This window comes from Eubalaena glacialis, chromosome X (genome assembly GCF_028564815.1).
Source record: "Eubalaena glacialis isolate mEubGla1 chromosome X, mEubGla1.1.hap2.+ XY, whole genome shotgun sequence".
Lineage (NCBI taxonomy): Eukaryota > Metazoa > Chordata > Mammalia > Artiodactyla > Balaenidae > Eubalaena > Eubalaena glacialis.
This window is the reverse complement of record NC_083736.1, coordinates 64,802,865-64,830,241: the sequence shown is the minus strand read 5'-3', so window position 1 is coordinate 64,830,241 and position 27,377 is coordinate 64,802,865. Positions and strand designations below refer to the sequence as shown.

Sequence of the window (27,377 nt, the reverse complement as noted above, 5' to 3'; positions counted from 1 at the left end):
CATCACTCTGTATGACAGACTCTAGGTCCATCCACCTCACGATAAATATATCAATTTTGTTTCTTTTTATGGCTGAGTAATATTCCATTGTATATATGTGCCACATCTTCTTTATCCATTCATCTGTTGATGGACATTTAGGTTGCTTCCATGTCCTGGCTATTTGTAAATAGTGCTGCAGTGAACATTGTGGTACATATCCCTTTTTGAATTATGGTTTTCTCAGGGTGTATGCCCAGTAGTGGGATTGCTGGGTCATATGGTAGTTCTATTTTTAGTTTTTTAAGGAACCGCCATACTGTTCTCCATAGTGGTTGTATCAGTTTACATTCCCACCAACAGTGCAGGAGGGTTCCCTTTTCACCACACCCTTTCCAGCATTTATTCTTTCTAGATTTTTTGATAACGGCCATTCTGACCGGTGTGAGGTGTTACCTCATTGTAGTTTTGATTTGCATTTTTCTAATAATTAGTGATGTTGAGCATCTTATCATGTGCCTCTTGGCCATCTGTATGTCTTCTTTGGAGAAATGTCTATTTAGGTCTTCAGCCCATTTTTTAATTGGATTGTTTGTTTTTTTGATTTTGAGCTCCATGAGCTGTTTGTATATTTTGGAGATTAATCCTTTGTCCGTTGTTTCATTTGCAAATATTTTCTCCCATTCTGAGGGTTGTCTTTTTGTCTTGTTTATGGTTTCCTTTGCTGTGCAAAAGCTGTAAGTTTCATTAGGTTCCATTTGTTTATTTTTGTTTTTATTTTCATTACTCTAGGAGGTGGGTCAAAAAATATCTTGCTGTGGTTTATGTCAAAGAGTGTTTTTCCTGTGTTTTCCTCTAAGAGTTTTATAGTGTCTGGTCTTACATTTAGGTCTTTAATCCATTTTGAGTTTATTTTTGTGTATGGTGTTAGGGAGTGTCCTAATTTCATTCTTTTACATGTAGCTGTCCAGTTTTCCCAGCACAACTTACTGAAGAGGCTGTCTTTCCTCCATTGTACGTTCTTGCCTCCTTTGTCATAAATTAGGTGACCATATATGCATGGGTTTATCTCTGGGCTTTCTATCCTGTACCATTGGTCTATATTTCTGTTTTTGTGCCAGTACCATACTGTCTTGATTACTGTAGCTTTGTAGTATAGTTTGAATTTGGGGCGCCTGTTCCTCCAGCTCTGTTTTTCTTTCTCAAGATTGCTTTGGCTATTCATGGTCTTTTGTGTTTCCATACCTATTGTAAAATTTTTTGTTCTAATTCTGTTAAGAATGCCATTGGTAGTTTGATAGGAATTGCATGGAATCTGTAGATTGCTTTGGGTAGTATAGTCATTTTCACAATATTGATTCTTCCAATCCAAGAACATGTTATATTTCTCCGTCTGTTTATGTCATCTTTGATTTCTTTCATCAGTGTTTTATAGTTTTCTGAGTACCAGTCTTTTGCCTCCTTAGGTAGGTTTATTCCTAGGTATTTTCGTCTTTTTGTTGTGATGGTAAATGGGATTGTTTCCTTAATTTCTCTTTCTGATTTTTCGTTGTTAGTGTATAGGAATACCAGAGATTTCTGTGCATTAATTTTGTATCCTGCAACCTTACCAAATTCCTTGATTAGTTCTAGCAGTTTTCTGGTAGCATCTTTAGGATTTTCTATGTACAGTATCGTGTCATCTGCAAACTGTGACAGTTTTACTTATTCTTTCCCAATTTGTATTCCTTTTATATCTTTTTCTTCTCTGATTGCATGCCAAAGACTTCCAAAACTATGTTGAATAAGAGTGGTGAGAGTGGACATCCTTGTCCTGTTCCTGATGTTAGTGGAAACGCTTTCAGTTTTTCACCGTTGAGTATGATGTTTGCTGTGGGTTTGTCATATATCGCCTTTATTGTGTTGAGGTAGGTTCTCTCTATGCCCATTTTCTGGAGAGATTTTATCATAAATTGGTGTTGAATTTTGTCAAAAGCTTTTTCTGCATCTATTGAGATGATCATATGGTTTATATTCCTTAATTTGTTAATATGGTGTATCACAGTGGTTTGCGTATATTGAAGAATCCTTGCATCCCTGGGATAGATCCCACCTGATCATGGGGTATGATCCTTTTAATATGTTGTTGGATTCTGTTTGCTAGTATTTTAAAAGTTCAGGATTTTTGCATCTATGTTCATCAGTGATATTGGTCTATATTTTCCTTTTTTTGTGATATATTTTTTTGGTTTTGGTATCAGTGTGATGGTGGCTTGGTGGAATGAATTTGGGAGTGTTCCTTCCTCTGCAATTGTTTGGAAGAGTTTGAGAAGGATCGGTGTTAGCTCTGCTTTAAATGTTTGATAGAATTAGGCTGTGAAGCCATCTGGTCTTTGACTTTTGTTTGTTGGAAGATTTTTAATTACAGTTTCAACTTCATTATTTGTAATAGGTCTGTTTATATTTTCTAATTCTTCCTGGTTCAGTCTTGGAAAATTGTACTTTTCCAAGAATTTGTCCATTTCTTCGTGGTTGTCCATTTTATTGGCCTATAGTTGTTTGTAGTAGTCTCTTATAATCTTTTGTATTTCTGCAGTGTCAGTTTTGATTTCTCCTTTTTCATTTCTAATTTTATTGATTTGCATCCTCTCCTTTTTTTTTCTTGATGAGTCTGGCTAAGGATTTATCAATTTTGTTTATCTTCTCAAAGAATCAACTTTTAGTTTTATTGATCTTTGCTATTGTTTTTTTCATTTCTGTTTCATTTATGTCTGCTCTGATCTTTATGATTTCTTTCCTTCTACTGACTTTGGGTTTTCTTTTTTCTTCTTTCTCTAGTTGCTTTAGGTATAGGGTTAGATTGTTTATTTGAGATTTTTCTTGTTTCTTGAGGTGAGATTGAATTGCTATAAACTTCCCTCTTAGGGCTGCTTTTGCTGTGTCCCATAGGTTTTCGGTCGTCGTGTTTTCATTGTCATTTGTTTCTCTGTATTTTTTTAAATTTCTTCTTTAATTTCTTCAGTGATCTCTTGGTTATTTAGTAGCACACTGTTTAGCCTCCTTGTATTTGTGTATTTTACAGATATTTTCCTGTAATTGATTTGCAATCTTATTGCATTGTGGTCAGAAAAGATGCTTGATATGATTTCAATTTTCTTAAATTTTCTGAGGCTTGACTTGTGACCTAAGATGTGATCTATCCTGGAGAATATTCCATGTGCACTTGAGAAGAAAGTGTATTCTGCCACTTTTGGGTGGAGTGTTCTATAAATATCAGTTAAATCTATCTGTGTCTATTGTGTCATTTAAAGCTTGTGTTTCCTTATTTATTTTCTGTTTGGATGACCTGTCCATTGGTGTAAGTGGGGTGTTGAAGTCCCCTACTATTATTATGTTACTGTCGATTTTGCCTTTCATGGTTGTTAGCATTTGCCTTATGTATTGAGGTGCTCCTATGTTGGGTGCATACATATTTATAATTGTTATATCTTCTTCTTGGATTGATCCCTTGATCATTATGTAGTGTCCTTCCTTATCTCTTGTAAGAGTCTTTATTTTGAAGTCTATTTTATCTGATATGAGTATTGCTACTCCAGCTTTCTTTTGATTTCCCTTTGCATGGAATATCTTTTTCCATCCCTTAGCTTTCAGTCTGTATGTGTCCCTAGGTCTGAAGTGGGTCTCTTGTAGACAGCATATATATGGGTCTTGTTTTTGTATCCATTCAGCCAGTTTGTGTCCTTTGGTTAGGGCATTTAATCCATTTACATTCAAGGTTATTATCGATATGTATGTTCCTATTGACATTTTATTAATTGTTTTGGGTTTGTTTTTTGGGTCTTTTTCTTGTCTTGTGTTTCCCCCCTAGAGAAGTTTCTTTAGCATTTGCTGTAAAGCTGGTTTGGTGGTGCTGAATTCTCTTACCTTTTGTTTGTCTGAAAAGCTTCTGATTTCTCCGTCGAATCTGAATGAAATCCTTGCTGGGTAGAGTAATCTTGGTTGTAGGTTCTTCTCTTTCCTCACTTTAAATATATCCTGCCACTCCCTTCTGGCCTGCAGAGTTTCTGCTGAAAAATCAGCTGATAACCTTATGGGGATTCCTGTGTATGTTATTTTTTGTTTTTCCCTTGCTGCTTTTAATATTTTTTCTTTGAATTTAATTTTTGTTAGTTTGATTAATATGTGTCCTGATGTGTTTCTCCTAGAGTTTATCCTTATGGGACTCTCTGCACTTCCTGGACTTGGTGACTATTTCATTTCCCATGTTATGGAAGTTTTTGACTATAATCTCTTCAAATATTTTCTCAGACCCTTTCTTTTTCTCTTCTTCTGGGACCCCTATAATTTGAATATTGGTGCATTTAGTGTTGTCACAGAGGTCTCTGAGATTGTCTTCAATTCTTTTCATTCTTTTTTCTTTATTCTGCTCCTTGGCAGTTATTTCCACCATTTTGTCTTCCACCTCACTTATTCCTCCTTTTGCCTCAGTTCTTCTGTTATTGATTCCTTCTAGTGTATATTTCATTGCAGTTATTGTGTTGTTCATCTCTGTTAAACATTTCTTGTATTTTTTCAATCTGTGCCTCCATTCTATTTCTGAGATTCTGGATCATCTTTGCTATCATTACTCTGATCCTTTTTCAGGTAGATTGCCTATTTCCTCCTAATTTATTTGGTCTTGTGGGTTTTTACCTTGCTTCTTCATCTGTGATGTATTTTTCTGCTGTCTGTGTTTTTTTTTTGTTTTTTTTTTTTGATGAGTGGGATTGTGTTCTTGTCTTACTGGTTGTTTGGACTGAGGCTTCCAATACTGGAATTTGTAGGCTGTTTGGTAGAGCTGGGTCTTGGTGCTGAGATGGGGACCTCCGTGAGACCTCACTCCTATGAATATTCCCTGGGGTCTGAGGCTCTCTGTTAATCCAGTGGATCGGACTTGGAACTCCCACCGCAGGAGCTTCAGCCCAAACCCCGGCTTGTGAACCAAGATCCTGCAAGTCACACGGGGTGGGGAAAAAAAAAAAAGAGAACAATAACAAAAAATAAAGTTAGACTATGAAACTAACAGATATGTTAGGAAGAATATAAAGATAAACATATAGATGAAACAACAACTGGAAGGTAAAACTGAACCACAATAGTAAAAAAGAGGAGGAGAAAAAAAAAGTGGAAAAGGCCATGGCTGTGGTGTGTGGGGCCTAAGCAGGGGCAGGGTTTGGATGGTGGGCGGGGCCTATGCTTAGGACCCACAGGGCTGGAAAAGGCCCTGGGGCGTTTTGGGGGTGGGGCTTAGGCTCAAAGGAACTGAAGGGGCCCTGGCGTGCTCCCCACCTCTGATCTCCCTGGCCTCCCTCCTATGCCCCCAGGACCCACATGGCCTCGAGGGGGCCATTGAGGGCGGGGGACCCGGCCTGGGAGCCCAGCAGGTTTCCCGGGCTTGGGTGGGCGGGGCCAACGCCCTCCACTCCTCTCCCACTCCTCTGGTCCTGGAGGGGCCCTCCTGACTGCCTCTCTTCTCCCCCCCACCCCCGGCCTCTCCTGTTCTCCCCCTACACTCCCAGGACCAACACGGCAGAGGGGGCCTCTGAGGGCGTAAGACCCTGCCCGAGAGCCGGGCAGACTTCCCCAGCCTTGAGCAGGGGAAATGCTGGGTGTGCTCACCCCTGATCCAAGCCCCTGAGGGTCCCTCCAGGTGTGGGAACCCCTCCACCTTCTCAGCCACCCCTCAGGGGTTACAAAACTATTATAGGAATAGTACAAAGAACTCCTGTATACCCTTTTACCAGAGACCCCGTTCAAGTTTCTCAATATTGTTCTTTACACAGAATGGATTCAACCTAGGATTCACCTAGTCACCAGTCTCTTTCAGTGGAACACTTTCTCACTCTTGCCTTGACTTTCATGACCTTGACAGTTTTGAAGATTACAGAACAGTCATTTTGTAGAATGTGACTTAATTTGTTTTTTAAAAATTAAAAAGAAATTTTATTGAGATATAATTGACATATAATATTGTATAAATTTGAAGTGTATGACAGGTTGATTTGGTACACTTATATGTTGCAATATGATTACTGCAGTAGTGTTAGCTAACACCTTTTTCATGTCACATAAATATCATTTTTTTGTGTTGAGAACAGTTAAGCTCTAGTCTTTTAGCAATTTTAAAATTTATAGCACAGTATTGTTGACTGTAATCACTATGTTGTACATTAGATTTCTAGAACTTATCTACTAGTTGCAAGTTTGAACCCTTAAACTACATCTTCCCAGTTCCCCCATCCTTACCAAATTAAGGTTTGTTCAAAGTTGCCAAAAAATTATGAATTTGGGGCCAAAAAATCACAGAAGTGATTCTATTGGGTGGCATGCAGGATCAATTTACTCTATTGTTGGTGGTGCTACCTTTGATTTCTTGGTTAAAATGGTGTCTTCCAGGTTTCGCCAATGTAAACTTAAGTATTTTTTCCCTTTGTTATTCCTAAGTGTTTTGTGAGGTGATACTTTGAGACTATGTAAAATCCAATTTCTCATCCCACTTGCACCATCCATGGAGATTTCTTGCCTAAATTAGTACTGTGAAGGTTGACAACTGGCTATTTTTCTAATTCCATCCTTCTTTTTATATTCATTTGCTGACATTCTACTATAATTTTTACTGTGCTAAAATATATAAAATTTGCCATTTTAACCATTTTAAGTGTACAATTCAGTGGCATTAAGTACATTCACAGTGTTGTACAACCATCACCACTCTGTACCCACAGAAATTCTGTACCCATTACACAATGACTCCTCATTACTGCCTCCCCTGGTAACCTCTAATTTACTTTCTGTCTCTATTAATTTGCTGCTTCTAAATATTTCATATAAGTGGAATTATACAATATTTATCCTTTTGTGTCTGGCTTATTTCATTTAGCATTAATATTTTCAAGGTCCATGTTGTGGCATGTATCGGAACTGTATTCCTTTCTATGGTTGAATAATATTTCATTTTATGTATATACCTCATTTTGTTTATCTGTTCATCAATTGATGGATGCTTGAGTTGTTTCCACCTTTTGGTTATTGTGAATAGTGCTGCTATGAACATTGATGTACAAGTATCTGTTCGAATCCCTGTTTTTAATTCTTTTGGATATATATCTAGGACTGGAATGGTTGGTAACATGGTAATTTTATGTTTAACTTTTTGAAGAACCACCAAACTGTTTTTCATAGTGGCTGCACCATTTTACATTCCCACCAGCAGTTGAATGAGGGTTCTAGTTCCTCCACATCCTCACCAACACTTGTTATTTTCTGGGCTTAAAAAAAAATTATTATTATAGCCATCTTAGTAGGTATGAAGTGGTTTCTCATTGTGCCTTTGGTTTGCATTTTCCTGATATCTAATAACATTGAGCATCTTTTCATGTGCTTATTGGCTATTTATATAGCTTCTTTGGAGAAATGTCTATTAAAGTCCTTTGCCTCTTTTAAAATTCGGTTGTTTTTTTAAGATTACAAATGTATTAATATCATGTTAAATGTTGTTATAAATGGTGTTATCAGCTGCTGAACATTAAAAGAAATTAGCATTTCTTCTGGTGCCAGTTTTTACAAAATGCTCTGAACTGAACTGTGTCCCCTCTGCCCCGAGTTCAGATGCTGAAGCCCTAACTCTCAATGTGTTTGGTGATAGCACCTTTGGGAGGTAATTAGGTTTAGATGAGGTAGGGCCCTCGTGATGAGATTAGTACCCTTATAAGAAGAGGCACCAGAGAACTTGCTTTCCTCGCACCCCCTGCCCCACCATGCAAGAAGGAAGCTGTCTGCAAACCAGGAAGAGAGCCTTCACCATAGAAGAGTGTTGGCTAAACCTTGATCTTGGACTTTCTAGCCTTCAGAACTGTAAGGAATAAATTCTGTTGTTTAAATAAAAAATAAATAAATAAAATTGGGTTGTTTTTCCTACAGTGAGGTATCACCTCACTCCAGTCAGAATGGCCATCACCGAGGGACTTCCCTGGTGGCGCAGTGGTTAAGAATCTGCCTGCCAATGCAGGGGACAAGGGTTCGAGCCCTGGTCCAGGAAGATCCCACATGCTGCAGAGCAACTAAGCCTGTGTGCCACAACTACTGAGCCTGAACTCTAGAGCCTGCGAGCCACAACTACTAGGCCACGTACCACAACTACTGAAGCCTGTGCACGTAGAGGCCGTGCTCCGCAAAAAGAGAAGCCACCACAATGAGAAGCCTGTGCACTGCAACGAAGAGTAGCCCCTGCTCGCTGCAACTAGAGAAAGCCTGTGCGCAGCAACGAAGACCCATTACAGCCATAAATAAATAAATAAATAAATAAATTAATTTTTAAAAAATTAAAAAGAATGGCTATCATCAAAAAGTCTAAAAATAATAAATGCTGGAGAGGGTGTGGAGAAAAAGGAACCCTCCTACACTGTCAGAGGGAATGTAAATTGATGCAGCCACTATGGAGAACAGTGTGGAGGTTCCTTAAAAAACTAAAAACAGAGTTACCATATACGATCCTGCAATCCCACTCCTGGGCATATATCCGGAGAAAGCTATAATTCAAAAAGATACTTGCACCCCAATGTTCATTGCAGCACTATTTACAATAGCCAAGACATGGAAGCAACCTAAGTGTCCATCAACAGATGAATGGATAAAGAAGATGTGGTGTGTGTGTGTGTGTGTGTGTATATATATATATATGTATATACGAACACAATGGAATATTATTCAGCCATAAGAAAGAATGAAATAATGCTATTTGCAGCAACATGGGTGGACATAGAGATGATCATACTAAGTGAAGTAAGCCAGACAAAGACAAATATGATACTGCTTATATGTGAAATCCAAAAAAAAAAGATACAAATGAGCTTATTTACAGTATACAAACAGACTCAGAGACATAGAAATCAAACTTTTGTTTACCAAAGGGGAAAAGTGGGGGGAGGGATAAATTAGGGGTTGGGATTAACATATACACACTACTATTTATATAAAATAGATGACCAACAAGGACCTACTGTATAGCACAGGGAACTATGCTCCATACTCTGTAATAACCTATATGGGAAAAGAATCCCTCTCTCTCACTCTCTCTCTCTCTCACTCTCTCTCTCTCTCTCTCTCTCTCTCTCTCTATATATATATATATACACACACGTGTATATATAATATACATATATATGTATATATACACGTGTGTGTATATATATATATATATCTCTGAATCACTGTGCTGTACACCTGATAGCATGACATTGTTAAAATCAACTATACTTCAGGAAAAATAGGGCTGTTTATCTTTTGGTTGTTGAGTTGTAAGACTTCTTTATATAGTCTGGATATTAAACCCTTATATGATTTGCAAGTATTTTTGCCCATTTTGTGGGTTGTCTTTTCACTTTTTTTGATAGTGTCCTTTGATGAACAAAATTTTTTCATTTTGATGAAGTACAATTTATCGGTTTCTTTTGTTGCCTGTGCTTTTGGTGTCATATTTAAGAAACTATGACCAAATTCAAGGTAATGAAGGTTTTTCCCCTATGTTTTTCTCTGAGAGTTTTACAGCTTTAGCTCTTAAATTCAGGCGTTTGATCCATTTTGAGTTAATTTTGTGTATGGTATAAGGTAAGGGTCTAACTTCATTATTTTACATGTGGATATCCAATTATTCTAGTACAATTTGTTGAAGAGATTATTCTTTCCCAATTGAATGGTCTTGCATCCTTGTCGAATCCTAAAGATGCTACCAGAAAACTACTAGAGCTAATCAATGAATTTGGTAAAGTAGCAGGATACAAAATTAATGCACAGAAATCTCTGGCATTCCTATACACTAATGATGGAAAATCTGAAAGTGAAATTAAGAAAACACTCCCATTTACCATTGCAACAAAAAGAATAAAATATCTAGGAATAAACCTACCTAAGGAGACAGAAGAACTGTATGCAGAAAATTATAAGACACTGATGAAAGAAATTAAAGATGATACAAATAGATGGAGAGATATACCATGTTCTTGGATTGGAAGAATCAACATTGTGAAAATGACTCTACTACCCAAAGCAATCTACAGATTCAATGCAATCCCTATCAAACTACCACTGGCATTTTTCACAGAACTAGAACAAAAAATTTCACAATTTGTATGGAAACACAAAGGACCCTGAGTAGCCAAAGCAATCTTGAGAACGAAAAATGGAGCTGGAGGAATCAGGCTCCCTGACTTCAGACTATACTACCAAGCTACGGTAATCAAGACAGTATGGTACTGGCACAAAAACAGAAATATAGATCAATGGAACAGGATAGAAAGCCCAGAGATAAACCCAAGCACATAAGGTCACCTTATCTTTGATAAAGGAGGCAAGAATACACAGTGGAGAAAAGACAGCCTCTTCAATAAGTGGTGCTGGGAAAACTGGACAGGTACATGTAAAAGTATGAAATTACAACACTCCCTAACACCATACACAAAAATAAACTCAAAATGGATTAAAGACCTAAATGTAAGGCCAGACACTATCAAACTCTTAGAGGAAAACATAGGCAGAACACTCTATGACATAAATCACAGCAATATCCTTTTTGACCCACCTCCTAGAGAAATGGAAATAAAACCAAAAATAAACAAATGGGACCTAATGAAACTTAAAGGCTTTTGCACAGCAAAGGAAACCATAAACAAGACCAAAAGACAACCCTCAGAATGGGAGAAAATATTTGCAAGGGAAGCAACTGACAAAGGATTAATCGCCATAATTTAAAGCAGCTCATGCAGCTCAATATGAAAAAAACAACCCAATCCAAAAATGGGCAGAAGACCGAAATAGACATTTCTCCAAAGAAGATATACAGATTGCCAACAAACACATGAAAGAATGCTCAACATCACTAATCATTAGAGAAATGCAAATCAAAACTACAATGAGGTATCACCTCACACCAGTCAGAATGGCCATCATCAAAAAATCTAGAAACAATAAATGCTGGAGAGGGTGTGGAGAAAAGGGAACCCTCTTGCACTGTTGGTGGGAATGTAAATTGATACAGCCACTATGGAAAACAGTATGGAGGTTCCTTAAAAAACTAAAAATAGAACTACCATACGACCCAGCAATCCCACTACTGGGCATATACCCTGAGAAAGCCATAATTCAAAAAGAGTCATGTACCAAAATGTTCATTGCAGCTCTATTTACAATAGCCAGGACATGGAAGCAACCTAAGTGTTCATCGACAGATGAATGGATAAAGAAGATGTGGCACATATATACAATAGAATATTACTCAGCCATAAAAAGAAACGAAATTGAGTTATTTGTAGTGAGGTGGATGGACCTAGAGTCTGTCATACAGAGTGAAGTAAGTCAGAAAGAGAAAAAGAAATACCATATGCTAACACATATATATGGAATCCAAAAAAAAAAAAAATGGTCATGAAGAACCTAAGGGGCAATATGGGAATCAAGGCAGACCTACTAGAGAATGGACTTGAGGATACCGGGAGGGGGAAGGGTAAGCTGGGACAAAGTGAGAGAGTGGCATGGACATATATACACTACCAAACGTAAAATAGATAGCTAGTGGGAAGCAGCTGCATAGCACAGGGAGATCAGCTCTTCGCTTTGTGACCACCTAGAGGGGTGGGATAGGGAGGGTGGGAGGGAGGGAGACGCAAGAGGGAAGAGATATGGGAACATATGCATATGTATAACTGATTCACTTTGTTACAAAGCAGAAACTAACACGCTATTGTAAAGCAATTATACTCCAATAAAGATGTTAAAAAAATAAAATAAAATCTCCACCATCTAAAAAAAAAAATCAATTGACCATAGATATCTGTTATATTTCTGTGCTTTCTGTTGTATTGTTTTGGTCTATATGTCTATCTATATACCAGTATCACACTGATTATTGTAACTTGGTTGTACTGTACATTTGAAATCGGGAAGTGGGAGACCTCCAACTTTGTTCTTTTCCAAAATTATTTTGGCTCCTCTGGGTCCCTTGAGAATCTATATGAATTTTAGCATAGGTTTTTAAAATTTCTTCAAAAAGGGCCATTGGGCTTTTGATAGGTGTTAACGTTGAATCTATGTATCTCTTTGGATAGTGTCATTTTTACAATACTGTCTTTCAACCCATGAGAGTGAGATGTCTTTCTATTTATTTAGGTCTTTAATTTCTTTCAGCAGTGTTTTCTAGTTTTCAGTGTACAAGTCTACACCTCCTTGGTTAAGTTTATTCCTAAATATTTTATTCTTTTTGATGATATTGTAAATGGGATTTTTTCCTTAATTTTCTTAATTGATTGCTCATTTCTGGTGTATAGAAATGTAACTGATTTTTGTGTGTTGGTTTTGTAACCTGCAATTTTGCTGGATTCATTTATTACCTCTACATTTTTAAAAGGTTCTTTAGGATTTTATACATAGAAGATCATGTCACCTGTGAATAGAGATAGTTTTACTTCTTCCTTTCCAATATGGATGTCTTTTGTTTCTTTTTCTTATTTAATTGCTCTGACTAGAACTTCCAGTACTAAGTTGAATAGAAGTGATGAAAGCTGGCATCATGTCTTGTTCTTGATTTTAGAGGACAAGCTTTCTGTCCTTCACCATTGAATATGATGTTAGCTGTTTCTCATATACAGCTTTCACCATGTTGAAGAAGTTACCTTCTATTCCTCGTTTATGTGTTTTTATTGTGAAAGGTTGTTGGACTTTGTGAAATGCTTTATTTTTAATCAATTGAGATTTGCGTGTGTTTTTTTCTATAAATTTTGATACATCATATTGTTTTCTTTATTGAGAGAAGATTGCACTCATCAGGCAGCTTTACTGCTTAGTACTTCAGTGTATATTTCTTAAGAATAGAATAGCCCCTCTTTATAAACACAGTACAGTGATCAAATTCAAGAAATTTAACATTCATAAGTTCTTTTTTTTTTAAGGGCATGTCCTAAAGCTTTTTATTTTATTTTATTTACTTTTTGGCTGCATTGGGTTTTTATTGCTGCACGCGGGCTTTCTCTAGTTGCAGCAAGCGGGGGCTACTCTTTGTTTCAGTGCGCGGGCTACTTATTGCGGTGGCTTCTCTTGTTGCAAAGCATGGGCTCTAGGCGCACGGGCTTCAGTAGTTGTGGCTCGCGGGCTCTAGAGCGCAGGTTCAGTAGTTGTGGTGCACGGGTTTAGTTGTTCTGCGGCATGTGGGATCTTCCTGGGCCAGGGTTTGAACCCGTGGCCCCTGCATTGACAGGTGGATTTTTAACCACTGCGCCACCAGGGAAGTCCCATAAATTCTTTAGTGTACAATCCATATTCTAATTTTGTTAATTGTACTTTATTATTAATTTTTTTTAATAATTTTTTTTTGGCCACGTGGCATGTGGGATCTTAGTTCCCTGACCAGGGTTCAAACCTGTGCCCCCTGCATTGGAAGCATGGCATCTTAACCACTGGGCCACCAGGGAAGTCCTAATTGTACTTTATAGCATATGTTTTTCCCCTCAAGTCCAGGATCCAGTTCAGGGTTATGCTTTGCATTTAGTTGTTCTGTCTCTTTAGTATCCTTAGTAATTTGCCTTTATCTTTTATGAAATTGGCATTTTCAGAAGAGCTTTATTGAGGTATAGTAAATCACATACATTTAAATTGTACAGTTTGATGAGTTTTGGCATATGTGTACGCTCATGAAACCATCATTACAGTCAAGATTATGAGCCTTTCCATAACCCCCAAAAGATTTCTTTTGTCCCTCCTCTTCCCCCTCCCCTGCCACCTCCTTCATACCCAGGCACCACTGATTAATTTTGTCTTTATAAATTTGTCTGCATTTTCCGGAATTTTTATGTAAATGGAATCATACAGTATATCCTTTTTTTGATTTGGCTTCTTTCACTCAGTATAATGATTTTGAGATTTATCCATGTGTTTTTTCATATCATTGGTTTGTTCTTTTTTATTGCAGAGTAAAATTCTATTATATGGATATACCACAATTTGTTTATCCAGTCATCTGTTGATGTATATTCAGATTTTTTCCAGTTTTTAGCTGTTTTTAAATCTAATACAAATAGAACTGCTTTAAATATTCATGTATAAGTTTTTGTGTGGATATATGTTTTTATTTCTCTTGGGTATCATAGGAGTGGAATGGCTGAGTCATATGTTAGATGTATGTTTAACATTTTATGAAACTAGTACAGTGTTTTCCTAAGAGGTTGAACCATTTTATGCTCCCACCAGCAGCATATGAGAGTGCAGGTTGCTTTACATCCTTACCAACACTTGGTATGGTCAGTTCTTTTACTTTTACCTATTAGAGTTGTGATATAGTGGTTTTATTGTTCCTTTATAAGAATTGCATTGCTTTTCTATTTGTTTTCATGATTATTCCTTTGTCTTTAGTTTTCAGCAGTTAGCTTATGGTGTGTCTGAGCATGATTTTTTTGGACTTATCCTGTTAGGGATTTGCTGAGCTTCATTTTTTTAAACAATTTTATTGAGGTGTGATTGACAAACCCAAAACTGCATAATTAATATATAAAGTTTGACAAGTTTAGAGGTAAGTATACATCTGAGAATTCATCACCACCAATCCGTGCCACAAACATATTAATTACCTCCAAAAGTTTCCTACCACCCTCTTTATTTATTATTATTTTTATAAGAACACTTAATATAAGATCTACCCTCTCAGAAAAATTTTAAGTATACAATACAGTATTGTTAACCACAGGCAATATGCTGTAAAGTAGATCTCTAGGACTTATTCATCTTGCATAACTGAAACTTTGTACCTTTTGACTAATACCTCCTCATTTTTTCCTTCCTCCACCCCTGGAAGCTACCATTTTACTCTGTGTTTCTATGAGTTGGACTATTTTAAATTCCTCATATAAGTCAGATCATGTAATATATTTGTCCTTTTGCACCTGCTTTTTTTTTCCTTAATATTTATTTATTTATTTATTTGGCTGCATTGGGTCTTAGCTGCCGTGCACAGTCTTCTCTCTAGTTGTGGCGCGCAGGTTCCAGAGTGCACGGACTTGGTTGCCCCTCGGCACGTGGGACCTCAGTTCCCGGACCAGGGATCAAATCCGCGTCTCCAATACTTGGTCTCCAATTTTGAGCTCTCTTTCTCCTTTCTTGATTGAGCCGGCCTCTGAAAGGTTGGAAATAGATTCACTGGTGGTTTTTGTAAGGTTGCTGATCTGAGACATAGCTGAAGGTTCCTTTGCGGTTGGCTGGGGCGATTTATGGGGAATATTTGAGGGGGTGGCTGGGGAAGAGGACACCATGCTGGCTGTCGAAGTGGACAGAGGCGAAGTCGCTCTGGAAGCATGAGTTGTCTGCAGGCCGTCGGCTTCATCTTCTGCCTGCACCTTCCTCGTCAACTTTGAAGGTCGGGTGAATATGCCCTTTAAAGGCTCACACTGGAAATACCGAATTCCTGCCACTGAACCATCATTCTTGCCTATGGGTTCATCTAAAACGATCCTGGCCCGTTGGCCTGGTGCAGACTGGGTTTCTCCCAGGAACTGGATAAATCCACACTTGTTCCCATTCACCCAGACTCGCTCTCCAACTCGAAAATCATCCACAAACTCCTCTTGTGTCTCAGCAGACGGAGTGCTTGATGCTTTTTCACTGGTTATTGTTTTTTCTATTGGAGCTGCAACAGAAGCAGGTGTCTTCAAGGCTGTGCTTCCAGGCTTAAGGATCTTCGTAGGGGCCTTAAGCCCGCTTGGTTTTAGCATACTCATTGTCCTTAGTATATCAGAGCTGTTTTTCCTTTGCCTGTTGCCACTATCTTTATCCAGTCATTGATAGAACTGTGGGTGTTTCTATAGTGGAGTCAGTCTCTGGGTTAAATCGCTCGCCGCCGCCACCTCGGTCGCCGCCAGTCACCGCCACCTGCCCCACTGCAGCAGCAGCAGCAGCAGCAGTAGCAGTAGCAGTAGCAGTAACAGCAGCCGCGCGGCCACCGCCTCCCGCCTCCTGGCTCGTCCGCTCCGGGCGGGGGAGAGCGTGACGCGCCGCCGCGGGGCCGGGCAGGCATGCGCCACCTCTGCACCTGCTTTTTTAATGTAGCATAATGTCCTCCAGGTTCATCAATGCTGTCATAATTGGCAGTTTTTTCTTCTTTTTTTTATGGCTGAATGATATTCCAGTGTATACATATACCACATTTTCTTTATCCATTCTTCCATCAATGGACATTTAAGTTGCTTCCATGTCTTAGCCATTGTGACTAATGCTGCAGTGAACGTGGCAGTGCAGATATCAATTTGAGATTATGATTTCAATTCCTTTGGTTGGATCACATGGTAGTTATGTTTTTAATTTTTTGAGGAACCCATAGTGTTTTCCATAGTGGCTGTACCAATTTACCAATTTACATTGCATTACAAGGATTCCATTTTCTCCACATCCTCAGTAGCATTTGTTATCTCTTGTCTTTTTTTTTAATTGTTTCTTTTTATAAATTTATTTATTTTATGTATTTATTTTTGGCTGTGTTGGGTCTTTGTTGCTGCGCGCGGACTTTCTCTAGTTGCGGCGAGCAGGGGCTACTCTTTGTTGCAGTGCGCGGGCTTCTCACTGCGGTGGCTTCTCTCGTTGTGGTGCATGGGCTCTAGGCGTGCGGGCTTCAGTAGTTGTGGCACGCGGGCTCAGTAGTTGTGGCGCACACGGTTAGTTGCTCCGCGGCATGTGGGATCTTCCCAGACCAGGGATCGAACCTGTGTCCCCTGCATTGGCAGGCGGATTCTCAACCACTGCGCCACCAGGGAAGCCCTCTCTTGTCTTTTTGATAATAGCCATTCTAAAAGGTGTGAGGTAATATCTCATTGTCGTTTTGATCTACAATTTCCTGATGATTAGTGATGTTGAGTACGTTTTCATGTACCTATTGGCCAAGTTCCTGGGACACCAATGGTTGGGAATTTAGGGGTTTTTTTGTTATAATCTTATAGGCACTTGATGCTCTGTTCTCTTTTTTTCAGTCTTTTTTCCTGTCTGCTTTTTAGACTGGATAATTTATATTGATCTGTTTTCAAGTTTACTGTCTCTCTCCTTTTTCACATCCATTCTGCTATTGAGTCCATCCAGTGAGGTGTTTGGGTTTTTTTTTTTTTTAATTTTGCTTATTATATTTTCCAGTGTGAACATTCCCATTTGGTTCTTTATAGCTTCTATTTCAGGTGTTAGCAAACTTTCTGTAAAGGACAAGATATATTTTAGGCTTTGTGAATCACATACAGTCTATGTTGCATAATCTTTTTCAACAATCTTTCAAAATGTAAAAATAATTTTTGCTCATAGTCTGCGTTGGCCCACAGCTTGCAGTTTGCTGATCTCTGTTCTGTTTATTTGATGAGAGTTTCTATTTTTCTATTTGTGTTGAGAGTGTTCATAATTGCATGTTCAAACAGTTTTATAATGGCTGCTTTAAAGTCCTTACTAGGTAATTCCAAATTCTATGTCATCTCATTGTCAACTTCTGTTGATTGTCTTTTTTCATGTGAGTTGAGTTTTTTTTTTTTAATTTTATTTATTTATTTATTTATGGCTTGTGTTGGGTCTTCGCTTCTGTGCGAGGGCTCTCCCCAGCTGCGGCAAGCAGGGGCCACTCCTCACCGCGGTGCGTGGGCCTCTCACCATCGCGGCCTCTCCCGTTGCGGAGCACAGGCTCCAGACGCGCAGGCCCAGCAATTGTGGCCCACGGGCCCAGTCGCTCCGCGGCATGTGGGATCCTCCCAGACCAGGGCCCGAACCCGTGTCCCCTGCATTGGCAGGCGGACTCTCAACCACTGCGCCACCAGGGAAGCCCTGAGTTGAGATTTTTAAGGGTCTTCATAGATTAGTTTTTTATTGTGTCTAGATATTTTGAATATTATGTTATGAGCCTCTGGGTCTTGTCTAAATTTTATAGAAATATTGATGTTTTTATTTTAGCTGTCAATCAACCTGGTTAAATTCATGCCACAGTTTTCAAATTCTGGGGGCTGTGGTTCCAATATCAATTTAGTTTTCAAAGCCTGTGCAGTGCTATTCAGATTTGTCCTGCATGTGCAGGACACTCATTGGTCAGTCTGGTACTAGTAGATGTCTGTCCCTTAGTTCAGTTCTCACAGTCTTTGGTATGCTAATCAGGATTAGATCCATGCTTGCTCAGGCTGTTTATAAACAACATGATGGTGTTGCTTTTCTGGGCTCCTCTCTCCATCATCTTTTTAGTAGTTTCTGGTTCCCTTGAGCTACCCTTTTCAGTCCTCCAGCCAGTGACTCTCCATATCTGCAGTCGGACTACATCTGGGGCCAACCAGTGGGAAGTCAGAGAGAAAAAAAGCAATGTTTTTTCCCCATCCTCTTGGAACTGCAGCTCCCTGAATGGAGAGAAAGGTTTCTCTCCTCAAAGTTTCAATTCTTGTGGTTTCCCCTAGCTGCATTGTTGTTGCCACCATGGAATTGCTTGGGGACTGAGTCACAGAGAATGGAGGAAAGAAAAAATAAAAACCAAAACAGGATTTCTGTACTCTCTCTGAATAACTCAAGCCAGAACTAGAGATGCTTTCTCAGTCTGAAGCACAATGCTCACTGCTTAGTTTCTGGCTGTGCATTAATTTAGACTAGGGTATACCAGAGGAAAAGAATGGTAAGTTCACTACCAGGTTGGTGTTACTTTGAATTCTGGTATTCTTCCCCTATCTGCCTTCTGTTCTTTTCTTTTCCGAGACTTTGAATAGCTCCATGCAGTTAGTTCAGGTTTTATAGTTAACATTCAGTGGGAGAGAAAGGGTGGCATGTGTTTATTACATCTTACATACTCAGAACTGTAACTCTATTTATTTTGATACTCAAATTTTCCCAGATTTGGCCGCTAGGAGCCCCTTTAAGCCGACTTCTATGTCTTTTTAACATATTGCCATCGCTTGTGAACATTTCTTTCCTTTCTGGCTCCCTAAAATGTTCCAGGCTCGTCCTGTACTCTCCTGCTCAAGCCATGGAATTAGCTCTTTTTCTCTCAGGAGCCTTGGTTCCTTTTGGTGGAAAATGTTATTCAGAAGCCAAAATCTGGGCACTAGGTGTGCTTATTGTTTTGGGGTGTCACTGCTGTCAGATCCTCTCAGTGAACTGAGCATATATATACACTTAAACATTTGTTTATATACATATATATTTATATATAACATATACATATGTAATATATACACACATTTCTACCCATATTTATCTGTGTCATGTATCTATCTATCTATCTATCTATCTATCTATCTATCTATCTAATCTACTGAAAACCATGATACCTTCAATTCTAGTCCAACACTAAAGTATTCATCTTAGTGTTCTTCCTTTCCATATTTCTAATTCTCTTCTCTAGTAATGAGGAACCTGGCTTCTATTATCCTTAATATATTTGCTTATTTAATCAGTCCCTCTGTATGTAACCAGTCTCCCATCCCCTCTGCCACCCTCTCCAGTGTGAGGGTGCCCTACTCTCCCTGTTCATGCTCTGAATCTTTATTCTGGGTGTACATCCTCCTCACCCTGGTCCAACACCGTATGCCTGGCCATTACTCCATGTAGATGCTCTGTTACTGGGCTCTGACTCTCTATGCTCATCCCCTGGGTGAACGAACAATACATTTTTATACTGCTAGAATCTTATCAAGGAAACCACGCAGTTCCCAGAGTCTGTCCCTCTGGAAAATTATAGAACTTTAAAAGTAAATTCCTAAAACCCTGTAAGTCAAGTGATTATGTTACAGAGAAGAGAAAGTATACACAGAAACTGGGTACGAGGCATGGCTGACTTGATGTCAACATGTCTCTATTCCTTAGAAGAGGATTTTATGAAGTTCTAAAAAACCAAAAACCAAAATACCTACTCTAAAGTAAAACTTAATTAGTTTCTATTTTAAAGTACACGTATGCCACACAACACTTCTAGGAGCTTGATGGAAGTGTTGCGAAATCATGCGAATCATGCGAAATAATGAAATGGTTGGAAATAATTGGTTTGGTGTATAGCTTCTGTAGGTGCATAGTGAAAAATCAATTAACTGGATTAATTGGGACATAGTGATAATGTTGTTTAACTGAACTTCGTTTTGTGAGAGTTAGGAAATTCTAGCAATTTAAGCATTTATTTAAAAGTTTGCATATACTTACTTACCTTGGTAAGTAGAACATAGAGACACTTTCTTTGATATTTGAGACTCTTGTAATTACTCAAAACAAGGTTCATGATCTGTGTAGAATATTATAGAAGGGACTACTTACTAGTGTGGCCAGTTGTAAGATACTTCACTGCTCTGAAAATCAGTGTCCTCATCTGTAAAATGATTGCATGACAACAAGTTAACAAGTGTCCCTTCAGTACAAAAATTCCTATTCTTGATTTAGAGAAGCCCTGGGCCAGATCCCAGAATGTATGTGTCTATGTGTGCATTTTTAATGGCAAAAATCTCTTAACAGGTTGTTTACTTATTTAACTATTTCTCCTCAAAGTTTGAAACTTTAATCAGAATTTTATTTTTATTAGTTGATTTGTGTGTTCGACTTGCTTTTATCTTTCATTTCTATTCTTAGCTTGCTCTAGAATTTATTTTCAGTGTAGAGTTTTAATTCATTATGAAAGTTTCATTTACACAAGGAAAAAGGCCAGTGGGCCTCTGGAACCCTTCGAAGTAATTAATTCAAGATTCAGCTAGATTTCATTGCTGTTCTGTAGGGGCACAAAGCTTTTAAGTGAAGTCTAGGCTGCCTGGACTTTATTATCATGATTTTATTCTCTTTTGCCTACTTGAACTTACCATTTTATAGCCAAATATTTGAAACATATGTGTAAGATTGTGTATGTGTCTCCTTCCATAGCAAACTCTAATCTCATAGCACACAAATGAATTACTCCTCTGAAAGTAAAATTCAGTTTTCTGCCTGTTGTGGCTAGTGGGATATGATTGCTTTCTCTGACCCTTTCCACCCACTGCTTCGTGTATCTGGGAGAGTGTTAACTCACTTAAGGGTATCAACTTCATTACAAACTCAGAATCATTTGAGCCTTAAAAATGACTTACTGGAATCTTTGTAATGGCATGTTCCATTAAATTTTAAGTGAGTTATATACTTTTTAACTAAATACCTATAACATATGGAAAGCCTGGTCAGACTTGTTCATGTTCTTGGCTGCAGTGAGGCTCTTTACGTAGCCATTAGAACATTAATGCTTCCAACAAATATCAATGTTTATTTTTAATTCAGGCTATCATTGTTATTTTTAAATGTATATGGTTTACTTTTTAGGCCTACTTTTTATGCATAATTTTAATTTTTTATCAGTGTATATATGCACATAGTTTAAAGAGAAAAATAATTCTACAATTCATGTTTCAAAATTACCTGTCCCACACCCCTCTTCTTTTAGTACCTTTAAAATGTTACGCTACCATCACTTCTATCTAGTTACAGAACATTTTTAGCACCCCAAAGTAAAATCCCATACTGTTGGAAACACCAGTCTGCTTTCTGTATCTATGGATTTAATTCGTGACTGAATGATATTCCATTGTATGGATATACCACAATTTCTTTATCCATCATTGGTTGATGGACATCTGAGTTGTTTCCACCTTTTGACTATTGTGAATATTGCAGTTATGAACATTTGAGTACAAGTATTTGAGTACCTGTTTTCAATTTTTTTAGATATATACCTAGGACTGGAATTGCTGGGTCATATGATAATTCTGTGTTCAACTTTTTGATGAAGTGTCAAATTGTTTTCCACATTGGCTATATATACCACTTTACATTACCATCAACAATGTATGAGGGTTCCAGTTTCTCCATTTCCTCACCAATGCTTCTTATTTTCCTACTTTTAAAATTAAAGCCATCCTAGTGCGTGTGAAGTAGTATCTTGATTTGCATTTCCTTAATGACTTAATGTTGAATGACTTAATGTTGAACATCTTTTCATGTGCTTGTACAAATGTTCACCATTTGTATGGCCATTTGCTGTTCTTTGGAGGAATGTGCGTTCAAGTCTTCTGCGCATTAAAAAAATTTTTTTTAATTAAAAAAATTTTTGACTGCACCACATAGCTTGCGGGATCTTAGTTCCCCGACCAGGGATTGAACCTGTGCGCCCTGCAATGGAAGCGTGGAATCCTGACCACTGGACTGCCAGGGAATTACCATTTGCCCATTTTTAAATTAGATTATCTTTTGGTGACTGAGTTATAGTATTTTGGCTACTACACCTGTGTCAGATATATTGTATGATTTGCAGATATTTTCTGTATACTCTATGTTGTATATTCATTCTCTTGATAGTATCCTTTCATGTACAAAAGTTTTAAATTTTTTTTAAAGATTTTTTTAATGCTTTTTATAAAATTTATTTATTTAATTTATTTATTTTTGGCTGCATTGGGTCTTTGTTGCTGTGCGTGGGCTTTCTCTAGTTGCGGAGAGTGGGGGCTACTCTTCGTTGCGGTGCGCAGGCTTCTCATTGTGGTGGCTTCTCTTATTGCGGAGCATGGGCTCTAGAGCGCAGGCTCAGTATTTGTGGTGCACGGGCTTAGTTGCTCTGTGGCATGTGGAATCTTCCCAGACCAGGGCTCAAACCCGTGTCCCCTGCATTGGCAGGCAGATTCTTAACCACTGTGCCACCAGGGAAGCCCCAGAAGTTTTAAATTTTGATGAAATCCAACTTATTCACTTTTTCTTCTGTTGCTTGTGCTTTGGGGTGTCAGATCTAAGATTCCACTGCCAAATCCAAGGTTATGATAATTTACCCATGTATTTTCTTCTAAGATTTTTTTTATAGTTTTAGCAGTTAAAATGATAAGAATCTTTGACTCATTTTGACTTAATTTTTGTATATGGTGTTAGGTAGGGGTCCAAATTCATGTAGAAATCCAGTTTATCATTTGTTGAAGAGAGCATTTTTTCTCTTAATTGGTTTTGGCACTTTTGTCAAAAATCAATTGACTTTAGATGTCAGAGTTTATTTCTGTGTTCTCAGTTCTATTCCATTGGTCTGTATGTCTTTTCATTATGCCAGTACCATACTGGTGTTTTAAAATTATTTATTTATTTATTTATTTTAAAATTTTTATTTTATATTGAAATACAGTTGATTTACAGTATAGTGTTAGTTTTAGGTGTGCAGCAAAGTGATTCAGTTATACCTATACATATATCCATTCTTTTTCAGATTCTTTTCCCATATAGGTTATTACAGAATACTGAGTAGAGTTCCCTGTGATATACAGTACCATATTGTTTCAATTGCTGTAGCTTTATTGTACTGTACATCTGAAAAACAGATGTTTGAGACTTCCAAATTGTTTTTCTTTTTCAAGATTATTTTGGCTATTCAGGGTTCATCGCAATTCCATCTCAATTAGAGGATTGGCTTTTCTATTTTTGCAAAAAAAGGCTGTTGGGATTTCGATAGGGATTCCATTGAATCTGTAGATCACTCTGGGGAGTATTGCCATCTTAACAATGTTAATTTTCCCATTCCATAAACATGGGATGTCCTCACATTTATTTATGTTTTCTTTAGTTTCTTTCAGCAATATTTTATAGTTTTCAGTGTACAAGTCTCGTACCTTCTTGATTAAATTTATTCCTAAGTATTTTAATCTTTTTGATGGTGTCGTAAATGGAATTGTTTTCTTTCCTTTTCAAGTTGTTCATTACTAACATATAAAAATATAACTGATTTTTGTGTGTTGATTTTGTATCCTGCAACTGTGCTAAATTCACTTATTAGTTCTAGTAAGAATGTGTGTGTGTGTGCACTTTAACTTGTGTGTATTCCTCAGGATTTTCTACATTTGAGATCATGTCATATGTGAATAGAGATAATTTTACTTCTTCCTTTCCAATCTGGAGGCCTTTTATTTGTTTCCCTTGTCTAATTCCTCCAGTTAGAACTTCCGGTACAATGTTGAATGAAGTGGTGAAGGCAGGCATCCTTGTTCTTCATCTTAAGGGGAAAGTTTTCGGTCTTTTATCATTGAGTATTATGTTAGCTGAGGGTTTTTCAAAAATGCCCTGTATTAGATGGATGAAGTTCTCTTTCATTTCTAGTTTGTTTAGAGTTTTTTTTTTCATGAAAGAGTGTTGGGTTATCGTTAAATGCATTTTTCCGCATCAGTTGAGCTATCATGTGTTTTTTTTTTTCTTTCATCCTATTAATGTGGTGTGGTACATTGATTTATTTTCTTATGTTGGACCACCTTTTTATTCCTGGGATAAATTCCACTTGGACATGATATATAAATTAATCCTTTTTGTGTATTCCAGGATTCTGTTAGCTAGTACAGTAAGTCCCCTACATACGAACCTTCAAGTTTAGAACTTTCAAAGATGCGAATGTGTGTTTGCATGTCCAGTCATGTAAGTTAGTTCACGTGTCTGGTGTACATTGTCACGTGCATGCGTCCTCTACAAGTGGTGCTTTTTTGTGCTTTACTGTACATTACTGTATAGAGTACAGTAGTACAGTATCTTTATTTCAAGCCCAGGATGTCTGGAAGCAAGCGTAAAAGCAGCGGTGATGTAGCTAGTACTGCTAAGAAGCGCCAAGCGATAATGATGGAAACAAAAGTGAAAATAATTGAGAGAATGGAGCGAGGCGAAAAGATGGTAGATGTCACTCGTTCTTATAACATGAGTCATTCAACCATCAGCACGATTCTAGAGAACAAGGACAAGATCATGGAACATGTGAGGTCTGCTGTGCCAGTGATGTCGACAATAATATCGAAGAAGTGTGGAAAAGTGATGGAGGAGATGGAGAAACTTCTCAGTGTGTGGATGCAGGATCAGCATCAGTATCGAGTCCTGCTCAGCTTAATGCTGATTCAAGAGAAAGCTAAAAGCCTTCAAGAGAAACCTAAAAGACTTGAGAAAGAAACATGGCGAAGAATCAGAGGGAGCATCTTTTAATGCCAGCCATGGGTGGTTTCATTGGTTCAAGGTTAGAGCCAACCTTCACAACGTAAAAGTAAGTGGTGAGGCAGCGAGTGCAGATATGGTAGCTGCCTGGGAATTTCCTGAAACGTTTTGAGAAATTATTGATGAAGGCACGTATTTACCTGAGCAGGTTTTTAATGTGGATGAGATAGGACTGTACTGGAAGAGGATGCGGCAATCTGAAGCTGAAGCCTCCCTTAGTTTATCATTCAGAGAACCAAAGAGCCCTTAAAAACATAGCCAAGGGCTCTCTTCCTGTTGTGTGGAAGAGTAACCCCAAAGCCTGGATTACACAGGCCATTTTCCAGGACTGGTTTTTCCACCACTTTATCCCAGAGAGAGAGAAATATTGCTTGGAGAAGGCCATCCCATTCAACATTCTTTTGCTGCTCAACAGTGCTCCAGGCCACCCCCCATTCATGGACGACTTTCATCCCAACATCAGAGTAGTGATTCTGCCACCAAATACTACTGAATACATTGCTCATCCAGCCTATGGACCAGGGATTTATAGCGACTTTCAAGAAATGTTATTTACGTCACACTTTTCATCAGACAGTAAAGGTTAGTGACGAATCAGGAACAACCTTGCAGCAATTTTGGAAGGATGATAATATCTACAAGGCCATAAAAAACATTGACTTTGCTTTGTGTGAGGTTGTGGCTGTCACCATGAATGGGGTTTGGAAGAACCTTTGGCCGCAGTTTGTTCATGATTTTTGTGGATTTGAGAATGTGGATGAGGAGTCCAAAGAGGTCTTCAGCAACTTAGTGACCCTCAGCGAGAAGCTGGAGCTAGATATGCAAGAGGACGACTTCACTGAACTCCTTGCTGTGCAACACGAGGAGCTTACTAATGAAGACCTGATGGAATTGGAGGCCCAGAGAAAGGACGAAGAGAGACAAGAGGAAGAAGTAACTGAAGAACTGAAGAGATTCACGATGCAGGAAATGGCAGTGGATTTTCTTTATTTGAGGAGGCACTGTTAGTTTTTGAGGCATAGGACCAAACGTAGAACAGTACTCGAAGGTTGCAGCAGCTGTTCAGAATGCAATCCAGTGCTATGGTGTCACCTATGATGAGAAAAAAGGAGCTACTACCCAGACATCACTGGACCGTTTTTTCAAGAGAGTAGATAGAATTGAATCCAGCAAGGAACCAGAACCTGTGCCACCACCGTCAGGCATGAGTGAAATTGCAGCTTGCCCTCCGTCACCTATTGCTGATGATCCTTCAGCTCTACCATCTCCCACCTCCTCTCCTGTTCACTCAGTGCCAACCCCTGTATGCCAGCTGTTGTACTACTCTACTTTTCAAGGTACTGAACTGTAAGATTAAAAATTTTTTTGTGTGTGTGTTTGTTTTTTATGCATTATTTGTGTTAAAAAGTATTATAAACCTATTACAGTAGAGTACTGTATATCCGATTGTGTTAGTTGGCTAACTTTGTTGGACTTATGAACAAATTAGACTTATGAATATGCTGTCGGAATGGAACTCGTTCGTATGTAGGGGACTTACTTACTGTATTTTGTTGAAGATTTTGCATCTATATTCATAAAGGACATTGTAGTTTTCTTATTTTGTGATATCTTTATCTGGCTTTGGGATCAGGGCAATGTTGGCTTCATGGCATGAGTTAGGAAGGGTTCTCTCATATTCTATTTTTTGGAAGAGTTTTAGAAAGATTGGTGTTAAATCTTCTTTAATTGATTGATAAAATTCACCAGGGAATCCATTTGGCCCTGGACTTTTTTCAGAGGAGTTTTTTGATTCCTGATTCAATCTCTTGTCATAAATCTATTCAGATTTTCTATTTCTTCTTGAGTCAGTTTTGGTAGTTTATGTGTTTCTAGGAGTTGTCCAACTAGGTTATCTTACTTCTTGGCATACTATGTTCATGGTAATTTCTTATAATCCTTTTTATTTCTGTAAGGTCCATAGAAATATTCCCACTTTCATTTATGATTTTAGTAATTCTTTTTAGAAACTTCTTTTTTTGTTAGTCTAGCTAAAGGTTTGTCAATTTTATTGATCTTTCAAATAACAAACTTTTGGTTTGATTAATTCTATTGATTTTCTTTTCTCTATTTTATTTATCTCTAATTTTTATTATTTTCTTCCTTCTGCTAGCTTTTGGTTTAGTTTGCTCTTCTTTTCCTACGTGTTGATTTGAGATCTTTATTTTTAAAATTTATTTTATTGAAGTATAGTTGATTTACAATGTTGTGTTAATTTCTGCTGTACAGCAAAGTGACTCAGTTATACATAATTCTTTTTCGTATTCTTTTCCATTATGGTTTATCACAGGATACTGAATATAGTTCCCTGTGCTATACAGTAGGACTGTTGTTTATCCATTCTATATATATTAGTTTGTATCTCCTAATTC

At 38.0% G+C, this 27,377-nt stretch overlaps 2 protein-coding genes across 2 annotated transcripts in view; one reads left to right on the top strand and one right to left on the bottom strand.

Moving 5' to 3' along the window:
* TEX11 (testis expressed 11) overlaps positions 1-27,377 on the top strand; it is a 360,718-nt gene that overhangs the window by 60,283 nt on the left and 273,058 nt on the right. The window lies entirely within an intron of this gene.
* Positions 15,078-15,901, bottom strand: LOC133082631 (CAP-Gly domain-containing linker protein 1-like). Its single transcript, XM_061179304.1, has one exon. It carries the CDS (start codon positions 15,747-15,749, stop codon positions 15,078-15,080), a length of 672 nt encoding a protein of 223 aa, XP_061035287.1. The 5' UTR covers positions 15,750-15,901.